The sequence below is a fragment of the Pleurodeles waltl genome, chromosome 12 (assembly GCF_031143425.1).
Source record: "Pleurodeles waltl isolate 20211129_DDA chromosome 12, aPleWal1.hap1.20221129, whole genome shotgun sequence".
Classification (NCBI taxonomy): Eukaryota; Metazoa; Chordata; class Amphibia; order Caudata; family Salamandridae; genus Pleurodeles; species Pleurodeles waltl.
The window spans coordinates 688,425,464-688,452,451 of NC_090451.1; the positions used below are offsets into that span (position 1 = coordinate 688,425,464).

General features: G+C 48.4%; 1 protein-coding gene across 4 annotated transcripts in view; it reads left to right on the forward strand.

The window, feature by feature from the left end:
- Positions 1-26,988, forward strand: part of LOC138266823 (monocarboxylate transporter 13-like) — a 355,804-nt gene that overhangs the window by 129,159 nt on the left and 199,657 nt on the right. For 2 of the 4 annotated variants that reach the window (XM_069215493.1, XM_069215494.1), the window contains exon 1: positions 11,756-11,970. The exons of 1 other annotated variant lie outside the window; for it this stretch is intronic. In XM_069215493.1, coding sequence (XP_069071594.1) covers positions 11,779-11,970 — 192 coding nt within the window. In that variant the 5' untranslated portion in view covers positions 11,756-11,778. Of the gene's footprint in view, positions 1-11,755; positions 12,343-26,988 lie in introns of those variants that run through there. One more of the 4 variants, XM_069215498.1, reaches the window with a different exon arrangement.

A 26,988-nucleotide genomic window follows, 5' to 3' on the forward strand; every position in this document is an offset into this window, starting at 1 on the left:
AAGGAGAAAAGACATCACCGCAAGTCATCTTCACCGAAGTCGCATCGGCGTCATCGGGACTCCCGGCGTCGTCGAGAATCTCGACGCCGGTCGAGTAGGGAGAGATTGCTATCGAGGTCACCTTCGACTCGACGTCGGAAGACTTGGGAAGTTAGTCCCACCATCTCTCCCCAACCGCAGACGCCGTTAGCATTTCCGACATCCCCGACTTCGCCGACGTCGCCTGTGAATCCTCCTTCAGTGTTCGAGGTTCCTCGGCATCAAGAGTTTTCTCCAGCTTTGCAGACGTCGGGACCGGCGTCGATGTCACCTTCGACCCAGGCTCCTCAGTACCCGGCTTTCCCGGCCCCTGGAGCTGATAGTTCCGCATTCTTGAATGCGATGTTCTCCATCTTTCAACAGATGGCTCCAGGTGTTGGACCGGCTGGTCCTTCGGGCCCTTTGGCCTTCAATATGGGTGCTCCTGCTCCGTTACGACCGGCACCCTTTATGCCCTTTCTTCCCTTGGGAAATGTGGGTTCGGTGCCGACGTCGGCGCCTATGGCGTCAGCATCTCAGCCAGCGACGCCGAGTAGACCATGGCGCCGTTGGATCCAGCGTCTGATGGATCCGAGGAGCGGTGTCAAGCTTCGACTTCTGCTGAAGCCATGTCGACGCCGAGGATAGAGGAGAGATTACATTCGAGGAGGCTTGCTCTTCGCCTCCTTGAGGAACAGGAATATCGGAGACAGACATTGGAAGAAGGAGAGATTGAGGAATCTCGAGAGGATCTTCATGGCTTGGACACGTCTAGTGGTCTGGACACCTCTCCAGAATGGGACTTGTCATCACCTGGAGAGTATACGGAGGAGGCTGCAACATTTCATTCAGTCATCAGAAAGGCAGCTGACTTTTTAGACCTCCCTTTGCCGGTGTCTGAGCCTAAGCCAAACATCTTAACGGAAGTGTTACATCCTGCCTCAACAACTGCAGAGCCACTTCTGCCTTTTAATGAGACTTTGTTGGATCCCATCATGGAAATCTGGAAGAAGCCGGTGTCATCTTCGGCGGTGAATAGATCTGTGGCTCGAAGATATAGAGTGGCTCCTGCTGACCCAGGCTTCCTCTCCAGGCACCCAACTCCTGAAAGCCTAGTGGTTCAGGCTTCTTGCTCAGCCCGGTCTGCCCCAGGATCTTTTCAAGCTGTGCCCTCAGATAGAGACTCTAAGAAAATGGACATTTCATCAAAGAAGGCTTTTTCGTCATGTAGCATGGCTTTGAAATCCACTAATGCTACCTGTATTTTAGGGAGATACATTTACGCCCTGATGGACGAAATAAAGTCGACTCATACTGAGGTGCCCCAAGAAATAATGAGCCTTGTTTCGGATGCTCAAGCAGCGGCAACCCAAGTTATTCAATCTGGGTTAGATACGACTGACTCTGTTGCCAGGGCTATGGGTACGGCTGTGGCTTCAAAGGAGGCAAGCCTGGCTTCGTAGCTCTGGATTCTCTTCTGATGTACAGTCGACCCTCTTGGACCTTCCTTTCGATGGTGATAAACTTTTCGGTTCCAAGGCTGACTCAGCTCTAGAGAGGTTCAAGGAGAGTAGAGCCACTGCCAAGTCTTTAGGCTTGCAAGCCTCTTCTTGCTTCCTCCAGACTTTTTAAGAGGTTTCGAGGATTTGGTCGTGGTTCCTCCTCCTCCTCCTTTCGAGGGAGATTCCAGCATCAACCCGCCTCTGCTCTCTCCTATAGATCTTACAGAGGGAGGGGTAGGGTCCGGACCAGAGAAGCCACCCAGCAGCACTCTGCCTCTTCCTCTTCCTCTAGAGGGGTGCAGCATGGGAAGCAGCCTTAGACTTCCACCAATTCCTTCTCACTCCACTCCTGTAGGGGGGAGGTTATTGAAGTTTCTTCACAAGTGGGCGGTTATAACATCAGACTCCTGGGTCACCAGCATTGTGGGGAAAGGCTATGCCCTTCCCTTTCGGGAGTTTCCGCCCCCCATCCCGCCCCGCCCTTCCTACTGTTCAAAAGAGCATCTCCTGTTGCTAGAACAGGAGGTTCAAGTCCTCCTTTCAAAGGGTGCGGTGGAGTTGGTTCCAGAGCAGGAGAGGGGTCAGGGTTGTTACTCAAGATACTTCCTGATCCCCAAGAAGGATGGTCGGTTGAGGCCAATCCTGGACCTGAGTTCAAGACGCTGACCCTAGCTCAGTTGCTTTTGGCGCTGAACAATGGAGATTGGATGGTGTCTGTCGACTTGCAGGATGCTTACTTTCATATCCCGATACTCAAGTCGCACAGGAAGTATCTCCGGTTTGTGGTGGGGTCGCAGCACTATCAGTTTGCGGTCCTCCCGTTTGGTCTTACTTCAGCACCTTGAGTCTTCACAAAGGTGATGTCGGTGGTTGCGGCAGAGCTCAGAAGGAAGGGGATAGCAGTATTTCCTTACCTGGACGACTGGTTGATCAAAGCCAAGTCTCTGGAGCTCGTGTTGCATCACCTACAGTCGACAACCCAGTTGTTGTTCGACCTGGGTTTTTCAGTGAATGTGCCCAAATCTCACCTAGAGCACTCAAGGCCTTCCTCCCATCCCTTCGCGGTCAGTCGTTTCAGGTCCTGACGGACAATACTACTGCGATGTGGTATATAAACAAACAGGGAGGTGTAGGGTCGTATCTTCTCTGCAGAGAAGCTCTACGGCTTTGGTCCTTGGTCCTGGGCAAAGGACCATCAGATTTGTTTGGTAGCAAATCATCTGGCCGGAGTCTTGAACGTGCGTGCGGACAGTCTCAGTCGTTATTTCTCCACCGATCACGAGTGGCGTCTCCATCCAGATCAAGTCCGTCTAATCTTCCAGATGTGGGGGTTTCCTCGGATAGATCTGTTTGCCACCCGGCAGAACTCGCACTGCCCGTTATTCTGCAGCATCCAGTATCCGGTACAAGGAGCGTTGGGGGACGCGTTTCAGATGACCTGGTGCGACCAGTTGCTTTACGTGTTTCCCCCCATACCCTTGATTCGCCAAGACCGGGCCCAAGTCATCTTAATAGCTCCGGATTGGCCAAGGAGGGTATGGTACACAGACCTTCTCCAACTCTCGTTATGCCCTTCGCTCCGTCTCCCTGTCTCCCTCTCAGGGCAGACCTCCTCTCGCAGTCGCAGGGGCAGGTTTTACACCCCCACCTTCAGAGCCTGCACCTTCATGTCTGGAGATTGAACGGGGCAACCTGAGTTCCTTTTCTCTCCCGCCTGACGTAGTGGATGTTATTCTATCAGCCAGGCGACACTCCACTAAATCTATTTACGCTAATAGGTGGGCTAAATTTGTGAACTGGTGTGGAGAGAGGCAAATTGATCCCTTACGTGCCCACTTAGCGGATATCTTGTCTTTTGCTTTGTCTCTGGCACAGAGGGGTTGTGCAGTGGCTACAGTCAAGGGATATTTATCCGCCCTGTCAGCCTTTCTATGTCTTCCAGACCAGCCTTCTCTATTCAAATCCCCTATAGTACTTAGATTTTTAAAAGGTCTCATTAACAAATTTCCTCCCACTCCTTTCATTATGCCTCAGTGGGATCTAAACCTAGTCTTGTCTTTTCTTATGGGTTCACCGTTTGAGCCTATGCATTCTTGCCCTTTAAGGTTATTAGTCCTAAAGACTGTTTTCCTTGTTGCAATTACTTCCGCAAGAAGAGTGAGTGAGCTGCAGGCTCTATCTGTTAAACCCCCTTCCACATCTTTTTATGGGGATAAGGTGGTGTTGAGGACCAAGGCTGCTTTCCTACCGAAGGTTGTTTCACCCTTTCATAAGGCCCAAACGATTACTCTTTCCTCGTTTTATCCTCCGCCTCATCCTTCGAAAGAAGAAGAAAGACTACACCGCTTAGACCCGAGGAGAGCGCTAAGCTTTTATGTGGACAGAACGAAGGATTTCAGGTTGGAGAATCAGCTCTTCATCGGGTACGTGGGAAAGAGGAGAGGAAGGGCAGTCCACAAGAGAACACTCTCCAGGTGGGTCATTCTTTGCATTAAAATGTGTTACTCTTTAGCAAAGAAGTAACCCCCTGATGTTATAAGGGCTCATTCCACCAGAGCTAAGTCGGCCTCTTCGGCCTTGGCTAGGGGTGTTCCTGTGGTCGACATCTGCAAGGCCGCAACTTAGTCATCCCTCCACACTTTTGCGAAGCATTACTGCTTGGATTCTGAGGTTAGGAGGGATGGCCATTTTGCATGGTCAGTGCTGCAGGATTTCTTGGTTTGACCATTCAGGCACCCTCCACCGAGTGCGGTACTGCTTTGGCACTCTATTCAATAGGTGAGGAATCCACAGGTAGTTGTATCCATCAGAAGAACAAGTTACTTACCTTCGGTAACGACTTTTCTGGTGGATACATTAGCTACCTGTGGATTCGTCACGGTCCCACCCGCCTCTCCGTTGCCTGTCTGGTCTAACCAAGTTGTTCTTGGATGTGCTCCTCTTGGTACTTGAGGGCTTGTACATATACTGTATATATTTATTTATGTATTTATTTATTTTTTATTTATTTTTTTAAAAGAAGAGGATCTTGAATTTTTGGAATGATGTGTTTATCTTCGATATTATTAAACATTGTTATTTGATTGTTTGTCTCAATGGCCTATTAGTCTCAGGCACGTAAAAAATGTTGGTACTGACGTTGGCACGTTGGCGAGGACCTCTTATTGCCTGTATGACGTCAGACGGCGTCGCGTGGGCAATTATGACGTCCTCGTCGACGTGCGCTAGGAAGAAGATTTCCGTCGGATGCTGTCGCAATGGGAGTATTCAATAGGTGAGGAATCCACAGGTAGCTAATGTATCCACCAGAAAAGTCGTTACCGAAGGTAAGTAACTCGTTCTTCTGATGGATACAACTACCTGTGGATTCCTCACCTATTGAAGACTGGGCAGCATCTCTTCCACTACCTGTGGGAGCCGGCAGATCTTCTCCCCCTGCTTGCAAGCAGGGAGTTTCCTTCTGTGGTGGCGTGGCCGCCCACCTCCCCCAGACATGGGTATAGGGAGCGGAGACAGGCTCACCACTGTTGAGTGGGAGCACGGCAGTGCACTCTGCTCCAGCTTGGAACCTGGGCCCCCTCTTTCCTCTTTGGGCAGTGTTACAGCGCTCCCCTCACCTCCATGTGGCATTAGGGCCCAGAGTGGGGATACCAAGCCCCTTTCCTAATTACTTTAGGGGTGCGACAGTGCTTCTCAGCTTCCTTTGTTGGTGGGGGCCCAGACATAGGCCCCCCTGATAGGAAAACCAGCCTGGTGGTCGGGACCTCCGCGCCTCTGGGACTCTGGGGAAGGGGGCCTTTCACGCCCTTTCCCAGGGTATTGAGTGAAAATTCTCCTAGCATCCACCCCAGGCCCTGGCACACTCTGGGGGTTTAGAAACATTGGGAAGCAGAGCTCCACATGCTCTATGGCCTCGTTAGGGGAATGGTCAAAGGCCCTGCTGGGATCTTCTGCTTAGTCTTAGGCTCATTTTCCTCTTAGTAGCAAGCCCTAGACACTTGGAGCCTTCTCCTTAGGCCTCCTGGCCTATAAGGCGTCACACTTTGGGGGCCTGCATCAGCCTTTCTTCTTTTTCTCCTATGATACTTCTTTCCTCCTATGTGTAGAAGAACTGTACTTCTACTAACTGGACCTGAGTGGGTGTAAGGACACCAGCGTCCCAGGTCCTGGGGAGAGGCCTACTGGTCCTGGGGTGTACCTTAGCCAAAATCCTTAGTCCAGGTGGGCGTCAGGGGATTCCTTCCTCCAGTTGTCCATGGCTGCTGCCGTCCAGTCCCAGTGTCCAGCTCCCACAAAAAGCACTCTCTCTTCCTTTTTGCAAGACATTTCAAGTGGGGGTGGAAGTTTAGTACCACTTCACCGCGCCATCCCCCCCAGCCCAACCCTCCTGCTGAGCATGCTGGGACAATTCTAGATGGTGTCATCCAGGAGTCACTGGTCACATCTCCTCTGGGGCCTCAGCTCTGCCCCTCACTACCAACACTGCCAGGGCCTTTCCCACCATAACTTCAAATAGGAGCCCACTCCTGTGTTGGCTTCAGAGGTCTAGGTTCGCTCCTTTGTTCACTTCCATCCCTGCTACAGTATAACAGCTAATTCATGGATGCAGATTTTTCTCCCCACTGTTTCCTACTCATGAGCTAAGTGAAGCACTGGTAATTGTTCCATTTGTGTGGGGAAGCATCTGTTCCTGCTGCTGGAGAGCAATGTAAATAACTTGGCCAAGCAGAGTGAAAATAGGCCTGGGCTCTCATCTGAGCTGGGCCAAAGATATATGACAATTCTGAATGAGCCCTAAGATGTTCAGATACCTTCTTGGAACTTGCTGATTTCAGCTTAGCGCACATGTTTTGTCCCATTTTGATATGTCACTGGACTGTGTAGGCAAAGGGGAAGCAAAACTGCACTGTAAGTCAGATTTTTCCGCTGTGTGTATAATACAGTGTCACTGCAGACAAGACAGTAAACCACTCTGACTTTCCTGATCAGTGTACACTAACAGTATAAGGCCTACTTATGTTCAGTATCTAATCCTGCAGAGTCCCATCTCTGCTAGGCTATCTGTGTGCAGTTTCTGGGCTGTGCACGACAGTCTCGTGTGCAGCACTCGCATGTGCACACGTGTTGAAGTGTAACCAGGCAAGTGCGCTTTACCCTTCCTGCATCACAGCTGCCCTATCTTAAAATGCAGACACTGACGATAAACACACGCAGTCAATTTACTGAGCGTTTTCCATGGGTGAGTCACCAGTTATGAGGTTCACTCACATCAAAAATTCCAAAACCAGGTTATCTAAAAGAACAAATTCCAGGTAGATTACATGAGCAGAACCCATTTAGTTACTAAGGATATCCTCTTCTGGAACTGAACACGTCAAGCCGTGCTACCTCTTTTGCTATCGGTATCAAGTGCCTGAGCTTTGACATATCCTCCACTGCGGTTCTACTTCACAAGGGAATAGGCAAAGTAGTTCAAGATTTCACAACAGTATGAACTACAGCAAAATGATCTTGGTCCTTAGTAAACTGAAACAAGAACACAGTGAAGCCTTTGTCTGTTTGCATGATTCTTGTTGATCTCACGATCAGCCAGGAGAAAGGCAGTTTTTGTCAGATTTCATTGAAAGTTTTTCAAAACATAATTGTTCATACCAGCATAATGTTGGACCAAGAGAAATATGAAGCCCTTGCCTTCTTGCCAACTCCATCCATCGTCTTTTCTTTCCTTCCTGAATATGGCCCGTTGTTGTGCCAGGTACATCATTGACTTTGCTATCTCAGTGTGCCCCTGAGAGACTTGAGGAATAAAAGATAAGGCTTGAGCTTGTGACCGCCAACAGAGAATTGATACCATTTGTTTCTGCATTGCTGAGTTATTGCTTATGCCTGTTGAAGTCTTGCCAAACCTGAATTGGCCTAATCTCCTACTGGTGAGGGCCTCTTGCTGTGTAGTGGCCTGTGGACACTATCACTAATTCCTGTATGCAAAGTATTTTGTGTTGTTACTGCTTTTAAGCTCCTACACCATCTTTAGCATCCAAAAAATTGAGGATGCCATCCAAGATCGAAAAGTGAGGTTTGGTGTGGCAGTTTCCTAAAAAATATTGCTGCGTGACCCTGACATTTTGCCTCAGCCAAAGTTTAGAGAGAAATAAACCTTGATATTTTTGGCCCTGTCCCTATCGGTCAATATTTGTTATTAGTTAAGGATGAGTGTGCCAGGTTTCCTAGTGTTGTGCCTCTCCCGAACACTGCTACAAACGTTGTAATACCTGCTTTAAATGTCAACTTTCAAGGGTCACATTTCCTGTGAAAGATTTTAGTGACTGCAGAGCACATGCGTTTTGCACACCGCAAGATATTTGTAAAGTGCCACCTCTACAATATTTTGTGACATCCAGGCAGCCGGAGGGCCAGGCGTGGCCTGAAAGCATAAATAAAGTCTGTGTGATCGATAGCGGTCACTCCGTGATACCAGCAATCCAGCGTACGTGCCCCTCTTGTTTGGCTGCCTTGTGTGCTGCACCGTGTGCCAATATTACTGCATTACTCAACGTTTACACTGGCAACAAGGTCAGTGAGACCCACGTGCTGATGCATCTATCACTGCTGATCATGCCGAAAGCTCTGCGGTGCTGAGAGCACTGCGGCCTGACAGGAAGGCTCCCGCTATTTGGACCGGCTATTAGTGAGCTGGCGTGTCGCCTGACTGCAGGTGAGGAGAGAACGGCCCTGGGCCTAGGGCTGTGTCCGCGCTACATGCCTCACCTCGGCAACTGTCATCCCAGCGCCTGCGTGTGCTGCAAGGCCTGTAGCATTGTGTCGGATGTTGTGACCACTGTGAGAGCCTGCTGCGCCACCTAGTGGTGGCCCAGGGTGCCACACGAGAGGAAGCCGTCTGAGGACAGTGCATGTGCCCTGCTTATGGCCTACACTGAGGAAGCACATATGTGCGTGCTATGGCTAGTGAGTCCTGTTGTGAGGCACCGTCGGCAAAGACTGGTGTCTACCTGACCTGAGGTGGTGAATGAAGGTGCATTTTGCTGGTAGGAAACCTGTGAAATAGAAAAAAAGCACAGTGGGAAGCAGTAAAAGAAGTTTACAATACTGGCCTGTGCCAAAACAAGAAGGAAGATAAGAGGGAGTGAGAGTTATTGCAAAGTAACACAGACATAACAAGGGAGCACCAGGCACTCATCTGTGTCTGGTGCACTAAACAAAAGGGACATGCCTGCCTAGCAACAGGAAGCAGCAGCTGCCACCTTTTAGCCAACTGGTGGACCGCGATGGTGACCCCATGCTGGGGTCAGTGGATAGGAATCCTCCAACACCTCTTTTGTGCCACGTGTGAGATGGAGGGAGCAGTCATGAGATCCATGATGCTTCACAGAGTTGATGCAAAGCTGTATGACCTATTCAAACACCTCCCCATCAAGGGGGTGGGGGAGCGATGATTTCAATGCTCTGTTGTTGCCATGAATCGACACTTTGATTCCTAGTTGAACCCTGTCTAAGAAAGGTTCAAGCTGAAACAGGCTCGAAGACTGAAGGCGACTAGGTAGATGTATTCTATGGGCACCTACGCAAACTGACAAGCACCTGCACCCACATCGACCAGCTGGATGAAATCAGAGCCCTACTGATCAAAGCCTGCTGTTCATCTGGACTACGGAAACTCATACTTCGCTAACCAGGTATAACTGTTAATAACAGCTTAATACTAGCAGGATCCCAGGAGCTGGCAGATAGCAGGGCTGAGGATATGGAGGTGGTTCGTGCAAGAGGTGTAGCTCTGGCAAACGCACAGTGGTCAAAGTAAAGGAAGAAGAAGTCAACACCATCCAGCAACACCCTGCTGAGCCGCACACTGCTCCCGACTCCAAAAGGCCTGAGAAAGAGTGAGGGAAGTGCAGATTGATGCACTGAACGCCAAAAGTGTACCCAGAACAAGGGCGTGCATGCCCGAAATGTGGTCAGATGAACTATTTCACCAAGGTGTGCTGCAGTGGCAGGCTGAATACCAGCACAGGATACGGTGGGCGAGGGAGACCTATGCTCTGCCAGTTGTCCCTGTCAACGTTCTTGTCATGGGTAGAATAGTGAGCAGGTCCAGTCTTCTGATCTTCTGCAGGTCTAGGAAGGGTTCTGAAGTGGGTGCCTTGATGTGCCGTATGTATGTCTAGAACTAGCTAGTGGGGTGGAGTGACTCCAGGGCATGCCTTAACCAATGGGATAAAAGTTCCCAGGCCAACCCTACCTACTTTCATTAGTTTCTGTTTGCCTCACTGTATATAGGCCTAAAATGCCATGTGCCAGGGCATTTTCAAGATGGTGAAAGTCTTCGGCCACACTAAACTCGGGCTTGAGGGCTGGGGATGTACTATGGTAATCATAGTGTACTCTCACATCTAACAATAACTTCCAGTTTGAGGCAGACACTGTACCCACAACAAACCCTGAGAAAGAAGCCTGGCAAAACAATAAAAGGATTTTCCAGCAACCACAAATTTTGTGGATATACAAAATATATCTTGACATCCTGTTATCACTTTTTTAAGTGTTCCCCAAGTGTTGCATGTGGCTCAACAGATCTGTGAAGGAAGATTAAGCATGATTCAACACTGTTGTGTCAAAAAGAAAAGGATGCCTACAGCTCCATCCTGCCTATTCTATGGAGTTCAGTAGAGTCACCTCTGTCCATTCAGGTTAGTCTATTGTTTGCTCCTTTGGGGCATTTCACACCTCTTTCACACTTACTGAAGGCAGGGCACAGATTGATTGCTGACACAGACTTAAACTAATCAGCCTTCTGACAGTTCAGGTAGGTAAAAAGGTAACTTAACGTTATTTATCCTTATTATTTATTAAATATCCGACTTAACCCTTGAATTGCATTATTAACTATTAAAAATAGGAGTTTAATTATTTTTCTAGCTGGTCTCATTCCTGAGATACAGTATTAGTATTTTAATTAATAATGATAGTGCTGTTTTATTTGCATTCCTGGTGGCTTGTAGAAATGAGACACAACACAGATTGTATATATAAGCAACCTACACATGAGCACCACATACCTAAGGGACACTTCATCATGATCATTAAGGTCATTACTATCCTATTCACAATACAGAACAGTGTTTGATGTACATGTACATTTTCTAATATTTTGACAATGGGTCATTGTGACCCTGTGACAATCCGAGTTTAATATGTTCTCTTTAAAATGAATGTACATACCCTTGTTCAGTCCTGAAGAGACCTTGAACAAATAGGCCGAAACGCGTCGACCACATCACTTTGAGCCTGCCGGCCAAGACCTTTGGATTGAGGACCATTTTTATATAAATGATTAGATACATTGGATACACAACTCTTTTGGCAAGTCCTGTTCTCTGGGGGTTTATCTGTTGCCTGTAGAATGTCCAAAAAACGTGTGAGACCACTTTTGGATACATTATGCTTTGGCAAGGATTGTACAACATATAGCCGACGGAAAAAAATATTTTTATGAGTTTGTTTCTAATTTGTATAAGAGCCTACTTTAAATTTAAGATAATTGTCAAGATTTTGCATCAAGTGTTGTGTCTTACGTGATAAAGAGATTACAGAAAAGCGATCTAGGTTATGTAAAAATTGCTGAAAGTATTCCATTTGGATTATAATAGTCCTGCTGATAGCAATTCTAATGTTAATATCGGCCGATGTATGCTCTTTGAATCTATCCTGCTAGAGCCACCTGTGTTTTGTATGAGTACTTATTGTAGCCTAGGCTTAGAGGGGTATATGGGCTTAACCCTGTTTTATTTTGGTTTAATGGACCTGATTCAGACTGGAAACTCCCTATTTTTTAAGCCAAAAAAATGGGTATATTTTGCCTGTCTTCCTCCTCTAAGGACTCTCTTTCAATAAACGTAAATTGGAGAAATACAATCTCCCGATTATTTGTTTAGAATCATTCACTGTGGTCTCCTAAAATGTTGGCAAGTATGACTATGAATTCATGGTTTTGTTAAACATTGCAAGGGACTGCTGTGTATGCTAATAAAGGGGAAATTGGATAATCCTCGCGCCTTATCTTGGCAGAATAGATTTGCTACAGCTTCTGTTAACAAGAAAAAGCGTCTTTTTTTTTCTTCAATCTAACAGATAAAAATATTTTGATGTTAGGTAAGAATGTTGGTGCCTGTAATAATTTGTTCATCTTGTGACTTTTTTTTTCCTTTTCAGTACAATGTTTTATGGCTCAATATCCCGGTTAATGGGTCTGGGTTGCAGAGGTCTTGGGCTCTGCCCTCTTTTCGTGTCTGTGCTCGTGACTGACGGGAAGGATGCGCGCGCACGCGCTGTCAACGGCTTTGACTCTGTCCCCGGTAGGCTGCCGGTCTGCACCGCTACACGTGAGTCCAGGCCACCAGGGAGAGGCAGCACGCGCTCACCGGAAAGGTCTGGGGTGAGTGACAGATTGGTAGATGGCAGTAGCGGGGATGTGGACTGCGGCGAAGAGCCGTGCACCGGCATCAGAAGGCGGGGCTTCACCTGACCCGACCACCCGTATACAATGAAACGCATCTGCGGTCTACGAACAGCACTTTAGCATTTGTGGGCGGGGCTTCATCGTTCTGTTATGTGGTAGTCACTATTTCTTCACTCTGGCACGCCTCCGTGGTCGCGGTTTCCAGGCAACCCCCTCCTGTCAAAGTCCCACATGGACTGGGCTCGGCAGATGCCTGGTTACGTCATAGAAGGAGGCGGGGTCTGGTGGCGACTAGAAAGGCACATGCGGGCGACAGGTGCGGTCATAGAAGAAACACTAAGGTGACAGGTATGTGAAAGCAGATTAGAACTGGATTTATGCAAAATTTTACGGATATGAAATATTTTTTACTAGCTTCAGCCATTGTTCCCGTGAGCCTGTTTTAAACTCGTGTACTTATTGGAGCACTCCCAGGATCTTTGAACTCTGAATGCGCACAGATCATTTTTTTCCAATTACAAAATTATAGTATCCTTAGTTTTGTGATTTTCCATATTGTAAACAAAGATAGATTTGGAAACAATCGAGCCCTTTATTGAAGACTGTCACAGCAGCACTTGTTTACGTTGTGTACTCATTCATCCACCGTAATCAGCGGTTGTCTGGATGTTGGGAAAGTGTGCCACGTGCAACAAGGCCTTAGCCATTTCTACTACGATTATTCAAACCGCATATTATAAGATATGCAGTTTTGCAGACATAAGAAATTCAGTTTAAAATACAATTGCATGTCCCATGCCAGTTAGAAGATTCTAACCCCCTCCCCAGCTCTGCGAGCATCCTCGGGGCCCCCTGCTGTTCATTCCCATTAATTTATTACATCAAAAAACCTCTGGTGGTGTTTGAACGGCCACAGTTTATTCACATTACTTAAGCTGGTGCATGTAATAGCATGGTGGTTTCGGTCATTAACATGCTCAGCTCTTGCCTTTGATAAGAACCGTGTTCATAACTGGTTATACACTGTACATCACATCTTCACTGCATATTAATAACCATAAATTGCATAGTTTAGCAAAGTGCCATCCCTTCAGTCATAACCTTTCCTTATTGGGTGTCATAAATCATTATTTCTGATGGACACAACTACCTGTGGATTCTTCACCTAAAGAATTTTCCCCACGCGCCAGCATTTGACGGAAATTTTCTTCTAGCTCTGCACGTCAACAATGACGTCACAGTTGCCTGACTCCCACGCTACGCCGTATGACGTCATCCAGGCAATAAGAGGTCCTCGTCGACGTGCATACGTACGTTCCCTTTTTTCCGTGTCTTCGAGTAAAGTTTTTTTCTTCGAGGCTACCAGGGAGCTACTGTTTCACTTCGTGTGTAACAATGTCTCAGCCAAGGAAGTCAGGTTTTAAACCCTGTAGGGAGTGTGGAGGTCGAATGTCGGTCGGAGACCCACATGAGAGTTATTTGTGGTGTCTGAGCTCTGACCATGAGGTCGAAGCGTGCGGTTCATGTCAGCGCATGAATTCGAAGGCCCTTAAGAAGCGGGAGGCCAAGTTGTTCCTAGCAAGGTCTAAGAAGAAGAAGAAGGAGAAGCATCATCGCCGTGAGTCTTCTTCCAAGTCCTCGAAATCTCACAGGCGTCATCGAGACTCCCGACGTCGGCATGATTCACGGCACCGGTCAAGTAAGGACCGTTTCTACTCGAGGTCGCCATCGGCTCAGTGTCGACCAACTTGGGAAGTGAGTCCAACTGTTACACCTCCGCCTTCGACGACTCCAACTTCTCCGACGTCTCCACTGTCGGTCTTTGAAGTTGATCCACACCAGGAGCCGACGGTCTCTCCGGCGCAGACGAAGATGCCCAAGCTGACGCCGGCTTAGCCTCATGCACTGGCTCCCCAAGGTTATCCGGCTTTCCCGGCGCCAGGCACAGACCCTGCCGCATTTCTCAATGCGATGTTCAACATCTTTGCCACCATGGCTCCGGGAGGTGTGCATTCGGGGCCTTCGGGTCCATTGGCCTATGACATGGGTGTTCCAGCTTCATGCAGACCGACACCCTTCATGCCTTTATACACTATATACATGGCAACACAGAACCTTATTAAGGCCGCACTCTCCCCTCTTTCATAATACTTGTAATAAACAGTGCTCATACACAAGAAAACATATTTGTTGCCTAATATGTATACTGAGATAAGAAAAACCTAAATCAGTAAATACAAACATATAAGAAACATCCTGTGGATCACTCAAGAACTGTAAATGATGTGTTTCAAATATCATGGATTCACACATTTGTACAGGTTATTGTAAAGCATCATAGTTTTGAAAAAAGAAAATTGTGCAATGAATCATATGTGGCCAAAATGTAAACTAAATATTTAATCAAACAACTATACAAATAAATCATCTATATATATATATATATACAAACAACACGATAATCATGCAATAGAACAAATTCTAATACAAAATCCAACATGAATATATAAACCTATGAAACCTATGAGTCCAAAATGGCAAAAGCCACAGTCCATAGTAAGTCCATTAGGTGAGTATCATTCTCCTACTTGCAGATAGGGAGATCCATCCCATAATGTATTCCAACCAGGGAAAAATGCTGCTTGTAATCAAGAAATTCCGCCTGATTGAGATCTTCAGTCTGTTTATAAACATGGAATTAAACCTAATTTGAACCTTCAGCCTTCCACCTACTTATAATCCTAAAATTCCGTCTAGTTGGAACCTTCAACCGAACCTTCAGCCGACACGTGATTCGTCCAGAAAATAGACTTTATCAAGGCTCTTGAGCAACAAATCTCTCCATAAATTCACGATCGTATCCGTAATAGATCTTTTAAATCACTAGCACGCCAATTCCACGTCCGAACAGATAAAGCAGCAGCAACCCTTCATGCCTTTCCTTCCTTCGGGAAGTGCTGGTTCGGTGCTGGTATCCATGGCGTCAGCCAGAAGACCAGTGACGCCGATGACGTCTACTGCCCCGGCGCCGATGAGTTCACCGCAGCTTCAATCTACTTTAAAGAAGCCTACGGCGCCGATGGATCCGGCGTCAGATGAATCCGATGGTTGACGCCGTCCGAGGTCTTCGGCGTCGGCAGATGCCTTATCGACGCTGGGGATTGAATCCAGGCTCCGCTCCAGGAGGTTGGCTCCAGGAGTATGAGAAGCAGCTCTTTGAAGAGGGGGAGATTGTGGAGCTACTAGGAGACCTGCAAGGCTTGGACACGGCTAGTGGTTTGGACACTTCCCCGGAGTGGGACTTGGCTTCTCCGGGGAGTACACTGAGGAGGCTGCCTCTTTTCATTCAGTGGTCAGGAAGGCGGTGGATTTTCTTGACCTTCCTCTTCCAGATGCGGATGTTAAGACATACATTCTCAGTGAGGTTTTGCATCCATCATCAGCTGTGGCATAGCCACTTTTCCATTTAATGAGGCACTTATTGACCCGATAATGGAGGTGTGGAAGAAGCCTGTGACTTCGATGGCTGTAAACAGGTCTGTGGCGAGGAGGTATCGGGTGGCTCCTGGAGATCCAGCGTTCTTATCCAGACACCCGACTCTGGAGAGTTTGGTAGTGCAAGCTTCATGCTCCTTACGCTTTGCTCCAGGATCTTTTCCAGGGGTTCCCGCAGACAGGGAGTCCAAGAGAATGGACCAGTCTGCTAAGGAGGCGTTCTCTTCATGTAGCATGGCCCTCAAATCTACGAATGCTACCTGTATCCTGGGAAGGTACATTTATGCTCTTATGGACGAGGCCAAGACGCACTCTGCATCGCCTCAGGAGGTGCTTAACCTTTTGGCTGACGCTCAGGCGGCAGCGAACCAGGTTATTCAGTCTGGGCTTGACACATCGGACTCTGTGGCCAGGGCTATGGGCACGTCCATAGTGACAAGACAACATGCCTGGCTACGGTCTTCAGGAGTCTCTCCTGATGTACAGACAACACTACTCAACTTGCCCTTTGATGGGGACAAACTATTTGGAGCAAAAGCTGACACTGCCTTGGAGCGATTCAAGGAGAGTAGGGCCACGGCAAGATCATTGGGACTGCAAGCATCCACCTCCACTTCCTTTAGGAGGTTTAGGGGGTTTGGGCGTGGCTCTTCCTTTCAAGGGAGAATCCAGGCAGCAGGACAGAAATCTTCAGCAGCTCACCCTTATAGATCATTCAGGGGCAGGGGTAGAGTTTGTACTAGAGGTGCCGCCCAGCAGCACTCTGGCTCTTCCTCTTACTCCGGAGGGGTGCAGCAAGGAAAGCAGCCTTAGTCCTCCATCACTCCCTTTACATGCATCTCCTGCAGGGGGGAGACTGTCTCAATTTCTTCACATGTTGGAGTCAATAACATCGAACTCCTGGGTCACCGAAATTGTGGGGAAAGGTTATACTCTTCCCTTTCAGGAGTTTCCCCCTCCCATCCCTCCCCACCCATCCTTCTGTTCGGAAGACCATCTTCTTTTACTACAACAGGAAGTGCTAATCCTTTTGTCGAAAGGTGCGGTAGAGTTGGTTCCAGAGCAGGAGTGGGGTCAGGGCTGTTATTCAAGATAGTTCCTGATCCCCAAAAAGGATGGTCGGTTGAGGCCAATCCTCGACCTGAGGATTTTGAATTGGTTCCTCAAGCAGGAGAAGTTCAAAATGCTGACATTGTCTCAGGTTCTTTTGGCGTTGAACGAAGGAGATTGGATGGTGTCTGTCGACTTGCAGGATACTTACTTTCATATCCCGATCCTCGAGTCGCACAGGAAGTATCTCTGGTTTGTGGTGGGGTCGCAACACTATCAGTTTGCGGGCCTTCCGTTTGGCCTTACTTCAGCACCTCACGTCTTCACAAAGGTGATGGCGGTGGTTGCAGCAGAGCTCAGAAGAAGGGGGATAGCAGTATTCCCTTATCTGGAAGATTGGTTGATCAAAGCCAAGTCTCCGGAGCTCCTGCAGCGTCACCTGCAGTCGACAACTCAGCTGTTGTTCGATCTGGGCTTTTCAGTGAACGTGCCCAAATCTCAACTGGAGCCCTCTCAGCCCCTCCTGTTCATAGGGGCAGTACTGGACACAACATTGAATCGGGCCTTTCCTCCGCCGCAGCGGATTCAGGACATTCAGGTGTTGATTCCAATGTTCCAGAATGGAGCGGTCATTCCAGTCCTCAAGGTCCTTCGTCTGCTCGGTCTGTTCGCTTCTTGCATTCTGCTGGTCACTCATGCACGCTGGCACATGAAGGCTCTTCAGTGGTGCATCCGCAGGCAGTGGTTTCAACACAAAGGAGATTTCGAGGAATCGATAAAGATCTCCAGAGATGCTGCAGGGGATCTTCAATGGTGGGCTGCGGACGGCAACCTTTCCCAAGGAAAGCCGTTCTCGCTGCCACCTCCGGTGGCCACAGTGATAACGGATGCCTCCACTCTAAGGTGGGGTGCTCATCTGGGGGACCTGGAGGTCAAAGGTCATTGGTCTCCAGGGGAACAGGCTTCACATCAATCTGTTGGAATTGCGGGCGATCCGTCTGGCTCTCAAGGCCTTCCTCCCTTCCATTCGCGGTCGGTCGGTTCAAGTCCTAACGGACAACACTACTGCAATGTGGTATATAAACAAGCAGGGAGGAGTGGGGTCGTATCTTCTCTGCAGGGAAGCTCTACGGCTCTGGTCCTGGGTTCAGGACCATCAGATTTGCTTGGTAGCAAACCATTTGGCCGGAGTTCTGAACGTGCGTGCGGACGATCTCAGTCGGCGCATCTTGACCGATCACGAGTGGCGTCTTCACCCAGACCTGGTCCTTTACATCTTCCAGCTGTGGGGGTATCCACAGATAGATCTGTTTGCCACTCAGGAGAACGCGCACTGCCCGTCATTCTGCAGCCTCCAGTATCCGATGCAAAGGAGCTTTGGGGGACGTGTTTCAGATGTCCTGGAAGGGTCAGTTGCTTTACGCGTTTCCCCCCATACCCTTAATTCCACTGGTCCTGAGGAAGATCCGCCAAGACCGGGCCCAAGTCATCTTAATAGCTCTGGATTGGCGAAGAAGGGTATGGTATTCGGACCTCCTCCAACTCTCTCTGTGTGCCCTCCTCTCCGTCTTCCTTACAGGGCAGACCTCCTTTCGCAGTCGCAGGGGCAGGTTCTACACCCCCACCTCCAGAGCCTGCACCTACATGCCTGGAGATTGAACAGGGCAATCTGAGTACTTTTTATCTCCCGCCTGAGGAGGTGGAAGTTATATTATCTGCCAGGCGACACTCCACCAAATCTATCTATGCAAGCAGGTGGGCTAAATTTGTGAATTGGTGTGGAGAGAATCAAATTAATCCCTTCAGTGCCTACTTATCTGACATACTGTTGTTAGCGTTATCCTTGGCACAGAGGGGTTTTGCAGTTGCCACTGTTAAGGGTTATTTATCCGCGCTGTCGGCCTTTCTGTGCCTTCCAGACCAACCCTCCTTGTTTAAGTCCCCAATTGTTTTGAGGTTCATTAAGGGTCTCACTAACAAGTTTCTGCCCACTCCATTTGTTATGCCACGGTGGTATCTGAGCTTAGTATTGACCTTTCTTATGGGTTCACCGTTTGAACCGATGCATTCTTGTCCTTTGAGGCTTTTGGTTTTAAAAACTGTTTTTCTGGTTGCCATAACCTCCGCTAGAAGGGTGAATGAGCTCCAGGCTCTTAGTGTGGAACCCCCATATACTTCCTTTTACAGGGACAAAGTGGTGTTAAGGACCAAGGCGGCTTTCCTACCGAAGGTTGTTCCACCCTTTCATTTAGGGCAGTCCATCACACTTTCTTCATTCTGTCCTCCACCTCATCCATCCAAGGAGGAAGAGAGGCTTCACCGACTTGACCCAAGAAGAGCGTTGAGCTTCTTCGTCGACAGGACGAGGGAGTTCAGACAGGACGATCAGCTCTTTGTCGGTTACGTGGGGAAGAGGAGAGTCATAGCTGTCCACAAGAGAACGCTTTCTATGTGGGTCATTTTTTGCATCAAATTGTGTTATTCTTTAGCAAAGAAGGAACCTCCTGTGGGGCTACATGCCCATTCCACCAGGGCTAAGGCGGCTTCATCTGCCTTAGCTAGAGGTGTTCCTGTGGTTGACATCTGCAAGGCGGCAACTTGGGCACCCCTCCACACTTTTGCCAAGCATTATTGTTTGGACTCTGAAGTTAGGAGGGATGGCCATTTTGCACGCTCAGTGCTGCAGGATTTCTTGGTTTGACCATTCAGGCACCCACCACCGGGGCGGTACTGCTTTGGGACTCTATTCTTTAGGTGAGGAATCCACTAGTAGTTGTATCCATCAGAAGAACAAGTTACTTACCTTCCGTAACGCCTTTTTTGGTGGATACATTAGCTACTTGTGGATTCCTCACGGTCCCACCCGCCTCCCTGTTGCCTGACTGGTCTTACCAAGAATTCCTTGGGTGATTACCCGTATGTTGTACATATGTATATGCTGATGCAATGATTTATAAATGTGTATATAAATTTGTTGATATATATATATATATATATATATATATATATATATATATATATATATATATATATATATATATATATATATTAAAAAAAAGGTCATGTGTATATATGTATATATTTTTATGCATAGTTTTCGTTTTGTAGGATTTTCTGCAGTGGGTTGTTTATTTTTATTGGTTACGTTTCATATTAGTGGAAATAAATGTTAATATATGTTTGATTGATGTGTTCATATCACATTTGTAGTATCAATGTTCTCCTGTTCGCCTCAAAGGCACGTAAAAAATGGTGATAACTGACGTCTGCACGTCAACAAGGACCTCTTATTGCCTGGATGACATCATACAGCGTCGCGTGGGAGTCGGGCAATTGTGACATCATCGTCGACGTGCAGAGGTAGAAGAAAATTTCCGTCAAATGCTGGCACGTGGGGAAAATTCTTTAGGTGAGGAATCCACAGGTAGCTAATGTATCCACCAGAAAAGGCGTTACCGAAGGTAAGTAACTTGTTCTTTAAGTTGCCATGACAGCTCTCCTCCTTTCGATTGCTTGGTACAACAGGTCATGGCTTAGAGGCTTCCCTTGCTCCCAAATGTCTAGCGGTCGTGGCCCTAAGGTCATACCTGGGTGGCGAGTGCTGTGTCCGCCCAGCACTGACCCTTTCTTACTCCTTTGTTGCTATCAAGTGTCCCTGCCGTGTAGGCATCCCAAGGACCTTGTTGGGGCAATTTTGTCCTTTTACATCCTTGTGTGACGATAAGTATTGTTAAACCTTATGACTTCCAGTCCCTTTATTATGCTGCGCTTGTGACCCCGCATTATCTGGTGTGGGTGGGTGGGATCAGTTTCTCCAGGGAGCGACACGGTTGGGGACCCTTGTCCCTGTCGCCATATTTTGGCCTCACTCGCGACCATGCCTCCTCATCTGATTTGACATTTAAACCAAGCTTGTTTGCTTAGGGGGATGACCCTTAGCTTTGGCATGCTCTCACTGCCCGATCATACTCAGCTACATGGTCCAAAGGTGTCCACTCCGGATAGAATGGATCCTTAATGAGTAGTGGATCAAGCATATGTTGATCTAATGGATCAGTCAGTATATCATCATCCTTAACCTTAGTATGATCTGGAGCAAAATTCATCATCAGAGATCCCTGCTTCATATCATCTGAATCAAAATCAGAATATCGTGCCGTGGGCTCCTGCGGCCCGGGCTGAGGACCCAGTTTGGACTGCGGTTGGAGCCGCGGTCAGTTTTTCCAGCCACTGGGCCTGCCGTGACCCCTTTTTCTGGCCGCGGCTGGCGTAGTTGCCCGCAGCGAGGTTTGAGGCCCAGGGTTGGGCGTCGGGCCTCGCCGCTTTCGCTGCACGCCACGGGCCTTGCCATTGGTGTCTGTACCCCAACCCCTCACTTACCTGGTGCCCTGTTCTAGGGCTCTTTTCTTCTTCCTTCTTACTTTTTCTTTCTTTTTCTTTTCTTCTTTTTCCTTCTGGGGCCATATTCTCTTTGTCCCAGCATGCCTTTCTTCTTGTCTTTTTCCCTGCATGCATCTGGTTCCCTTTCTCGTCCTCTTCTACCGTGTTCTATGGTCTTTTTCCAATCTAAAATGGCGTTCTTGCTTTTTCCTGCATGCCACTTCCTGCTCAGGTGAATTTAAGGGGTTAGGTTCTTGTTCTCCTTGCGCTGCAACACTTCCTCTGGTGGTGATCACTCTCCGGCTGGTCATTCCCAATTCCAGTTTTTGTTCCTGTTTGTTCCAGCTTTCTTCCAGTTATTTTTTCTTGACTTTGGAAGTCTGATATTTTTTCACGTGTCTTTTTCTTCTGTTCCAGGGAGTTCCAGTCACAGAGGTTTTTTCCCTTAGGGTTTTTTTCTCTGGGACGCCTTCTGGAGGGCACGGAGTGTTTAGATGTATCATTGTCAGCAGCACAGTGACTACAGGAAAGGGTCATCCTTACCTTGGCCAGAGCAGGACCTGCAAGAATCGAGGTCGCCCTTCAGTTCCAGCTGACAAAGGCAGTAAGGGAAGGGGAGATCGTGACATACTGCAGCGCACTAAAACCCAGTTTTTGTCAAGTATTATGGGGGACACTCCGAACCTGCTGAAGAAACAAACCAGTCGTTACTCCTGACCATCCAACAACAAGCCCAGGAACTGCAACAGTTACGAACTGAAAATGTGGCTTTACGAAAAGCCTTGGTCTCCCAAACAACAGACGTTCTCACCATTTATGCTACCATACCACGCTTTTCAGGGGATCCCAACAAATTACGTGAATTCTCTGTTGCCCTGACAGTCTATTTTGCATTTTGACCTTCGCAGTTTGTGCAAGATAAGACTAAAGTAGGATATTTAATCAGTGCCCTGTATGGTCTGGCCTTAGCTTGGGCGACTCCTTTGGTAGCTACAAATGATTCCAGAGTGTCTGACTATTCGGCCTTTGTTACAGCCTTTAAGCAAATGTTAGAACGTCCTGAACTCAAGCCCTCCGCTGAGGAAGCCTTATGTGACATCCAGCAGGGTAACCAGGACGTCTTACAGTATATCACACGCTTCAGACAATTGGCAGCAGAAACTACTTGGGTAGAACGTACCTGTAGGAAGTTGGCTCTGTATATACTATTTCAAAGTGAGAAATAGTGTGCAAAGAGTCCAAGGGTTCCCCTTAGAGGTAAGACAGTGGCAAAAATAGATAATTCTAATGCTCTATTTTGTGGTAGTGTGGTAGTGCAGTAGGCTAATCAGAGGGTAGTGTTAAGCATTTGTTGTACACACACAGGCAATAAATGAGGAACACCCTCAAAGACTTCCTCCAGGCCAATAGGTTTTTATATTGAAAAATATACAGTATTTTCTTAGTTTATTTTAAGAACCACAGGTTATAGATTACAGTTAATACTTTAAATGTAAGGTACTTCACTTAGATACTTTAGGAACTTTGAATAAAAGCAATATCACATACAGTCTTTGTAAAAATAGCAATAAGCTATTTTCAAAGTGGACACAGTGCAAAAATCAACAGTTCCTGGGGGAGGAAAGTAAAGATTAGTTTTGAAGGTAAGTAAAACACTTACAAGTCTCAAGTTTGTGACATAGGCAGCCCACCGTTGGGGGTTCAAGGCAACCCCAAAGATACCACACCAGCAGCTCAGGGCTGGTCAGGTGCAGAGGTCAAAGAGGTGCCAAAAACACATAGGTGCCTATGCGGAACAGGGGTGCTCCGGTTCCAGTCTGCCAGCAGGTAAGTACTTGCGTCCTCGGGGGGCAGACCAGGGGGGTTTTGTAGAGCACCGGGGGGGGGACACAAGAAGGCACAGAAAGTACACCCTCAGCGGCACAGGCGCGGCCGGGTGCAGTGTGCAACCAAGCGTCGGGTTTTAGTTTGAAAACAATGGAGGGGCCCGGGGGTCACTTCAACGATGCAGGCAGGCACAGGGGGGGCTCCTCGGGGTAGCCACTACCTGGGCTAGACAGAGGGTCGCCTGGGGTCGCTCCTGCACTGGAGTTCGGTTCCTTCAGGTCCTGGGGGCTGCGGGTGCAGTGTTGGTTCCAGGCGCCGGATCCCTTGTTACAGGCAGTCGCGGTCAGGGGGAGCCTCTGGATTCTCTCTGCAGGCGTCGCTGTGGGGTCTCAGGGAGGTCGTCTCTGGTTACTCACGGGCTCGAAGTCGCCGGGGAGTCCTCCCTGAGGTGTTTGTTCTCTGGATCTCGAGCCGGGGCATCGGGTGCAGAGTGTGAAGTCTCACACTTCCGGCGGGAAACGTGCAGTCTTTGAAAGTTGCTTCTTTGTTGCAAAGAAGTTGCAGATTTTGAACAGGGCCGCTGTTCACAGGAGTTTCTTGGTCCTGTAGTCCAGGGCAGTCCTCTGAGGCTTCAGAGGTCGCTGGTCCCTGTCGGATGCGTCGTTGGAGCAGGTTTTCGAAGTTAGAGACAGGCCAGTAGGGCTGGGGTCAAATCAGTTGTCGTCTTCCTCCTTCTCTGCAGGCTTGTAGGTCAGCAGTCCTTCTTCTTTCTTCGGGTTGCAGGAATCTGATTTCCTGGGATCTGAGGAACCCTTAAATACTGAATTTAGGGGTGTGTTTAGGTCTGGGAGGGCAGTAGCCAATGGCTACTGTCCTTGAGGGTGGCTACACCCTCTTTGTGCCTCCTCCCTGTGGGGAGGGGGGCACATCCCTAATCCTATTGGGGAAATCCTCCAAACTCAAGATAGAGGATTGCTCAAGGTAGCGGTCACCTCATCTCAGGACACCTTAGGGGCTGTCCTGACTTGTGGGTGAGTCCTCCTTGTTTTTCTCATTATCTCCTCCAGCCTTGCCGCCAAAAGTGGGGGCAGTGACCGGAGGGGCGGGCATCTACACTAGCTGGGATGCCCTGGGGCGCTGTAACAAAATTGGTGAGCCTTTGAGGCTTACCGCCAGGTATTACGGTTCCTGCAGGGGGAGGTGAGAAGCACCTCCACCCAGTAAAAGCTTTGTTCCTGGCCACAGAGTGACAAAGGCACTCTCCCCATGTGGCCAGCAACATGTCTGGTGCGTGGCAGGCTGTCAGGAACTAGTCAGCCTACACTGGAAATCAGGTATGTGTTCAGGGGGCATCTCTAAGATGCCCTCTGGGTGTATTTTACAATAAATTGCACACTGGCATCTGTGTGCATTTATTGTGCTGAGAATATGATACCAAACTTCCCAGTTTTCAGTGTAGCCATTATGGAACTGTGGAGTTTGTGTTTGACAAACTCCCAGACCATATACTCTTATGGATACCCTGCACTTACAATGTCTAAGGTTTTGCTTAGACACTGTAGGGGCATAGTGCTCATGCACATATGCCCTCACCTGTGGTATAGTGCACCCTGCCTTAGGGCTGTTAGGCCTGCTAGAGGGGTGACTTACCTATGCCACAGGCAGTGTGAGATTGGCATGGCACTCTGAGGGGAGTGCCATGTCGACTTAGTCATTTTCTCCCCACCAGCACACACAAGCTGTGAGGCAGTGTGCATGTGCTGAGTGAGGGGTCCCCAGGGTGGCATAAGACATGCTGCAGCCCTTAGAGACCTTCCCTGGCATCAGGGCCCTTAGTACCAGGGGTACCAGTTACAAGGGACTTACCTGAGTGCCAGGGTTGTGCCAATTGTGGAGACAAAGGTACAGTTTAGGGAAAGAACACTGGTGCTGGGGCCTGGTTATCAGGGTCCCAGCGCACTTTCAAATCATAACTTAGCATCAGCAAAGTCAAAAAGTTAGGGGGTAACCATGCCAAGGAGGCATTTCCTTACACAACCCCCCCCCCCACCCCTCCAAACAAAAGAGGATGAGACTAACCTTTCCCAAGAGAGTCTTCATTTTCTAAGTGGAAGAACCTGGAAAGGCCATCTGCATTGGCATGGGCAGTCCCAGGTCTGTGTTCCACTATAAAGTTCATTCCCTGTAGGAATATGGACCACCTCAACGGTTTAGGGTTTTCTCCTTTCATTTGATGAGCCATCTGAGAGGTCTGTGGTCAGTTTGAACTATGAAGTGAGTACCAAAAAGGTATGGTCTGAACTTCTTCAGGGACTAGACCACAGCAAAGGCCTCCCTCTCAATGGCACTCCAACGCTACTCCCTGGGGAGTAACCTCCTGCTAATAAAAGCAACAGGCTGGTCAAGGCCATCATCATTTGTTTGGGACAGGACTGCTCCTATCCCGTGTTCAGAGGCATCTGTCTGCACTATGAACTGCTTAGAGTAATCTGGAGCTTTCACAACTGGTGCTGTGCACATTGCTTGCTTCAGGGTGTCAAAGGCCTTTTGACAGTCCAAGGTCCAGTCAACTTTCTTAGGCATTTTCTTGGAGGTAAGTTCTGTGAGGGGGTCACTATTGATCCATAATCCTTCACAAACCTCCTATAGTACCCAGTCAATCCAAGGAATGCCCTGACTTGAGTCAGGGTTTTTGGAGCTACACAGTCCAGATTAGTCTGGATCTTGGGTTGAAGTGGCTGAACTTGGCCTCCACCTACAAGGTGTCCCAAGTAAACCACAGTACCCTGTCCTATCTGAAATTTAGATGCCTTGATAGAGAGGCCTGCTGCTTGCAGGGCCTGCAAAACCTTCTTCAGGTGGACCAAGTGATCCTGCCAGCTGGAGCTAAAGACAGCAATATCATCAAGATAAGCTGCACTAAAGGACTCCAAGCCAGCAAGGACTTGATTCACCAACCTTTGGAAGGTGGCAGGGGCATTCTTTAAGCCAAAGGGCATCACAGTAAACTGGTAGTGCCCATCAGGTGTAGAGAATGCTGTCTTCTCTTTTGCTCCTGGTGCCATCCTTATTTGCCAGTACCCTGCTGTCAAGTCAAAGGTACTCAGGTATTTGGCAGCACCCAATTTATCAATCACCCAATTTATCAATCAGCTCATCTGCCCTTGGAATGGGGTTAGCATCTGTCTTGGTGACAGAATTAAGCCCTCTGTAGTCCACACAGAACCTCATTTCTCTCTTGCCATCTTTTGTATGAGGTTTGGGGACCAAGACAACTGGGCTAGCCCAGGGACTATCAGAGTGCTCAATCACTCCCAACTCCAGCATCTTGTGGACTTCCACTTTGATGCTTTCCTTAACTTGGTCAGACTGTCAGAATATTTTGTTTTTGACAGGCATGCTGTCTTCTGTGTCCACATCATGGGTACACAAGTGTGTCTGACCAGGGGTTGGGGAAAAGAGCTCAGCAAACTGCTGGAGGACTTGCCTGCAGTCAGCTTGCTGTTGGCCATAGAGGGTGTCTGAGTAGATCACTTCATCTACTGTGCAATCATTAGGGTCAGTGGAGAGGAGATCGGTAAGAGGTTCACTCTCTGCTTCCTGGTCCTCATCTGTAACCATTAACTGTTTACATCTGCCCTGTCATGGAAGAGTTTTAGGCGGTTAACATGGATCACCCTCTTGGGGGTCCTGCTAGTGCCTAGGTCTACCAGGTAGGTGACCTGACTTTTCCTCTCTAGCACTGGGTAAGGGCCAGTCCATCTGTCCTGAAGTGCCCTGGGAGCCACAGGCTCTAGAACCCAGACTTTCTGCCCTGGCTGAAACTCAACTATAGCAGCCTTTTGGTCATACCACATCTTCTGGAGTTGTTGGCTGGCCTCAAGGTTTTTACTTGCCTTTTCCATGTACTCTGCCATCATGGAACGTAGGCCTAGTACATAGTCCACTATATCTTGCTTAGGCTCATGGAGAGGTCTCTCCCAGCCTTCTTTCACAAGAGCTAGTGGTCCCCTAACAGGATGGCCAAACAGAAGTTCAAAGGGGGAAAACCCTACTCCCTTCTGAGGCACCTCTCTGTAGGCGAAAAGCAGGCATGGCAAGAGGACATCCCATCTCCTTTTGACTTTTTCAGGGAGCCCCATGATCATGGCCTTCAGTGTCTTGTTAAATCTCTGAACAAGACCATTGGTTTGCGGATGGTATGGTGTGGTGAATTTGTAAGTCACCCCACACTCATTCCAC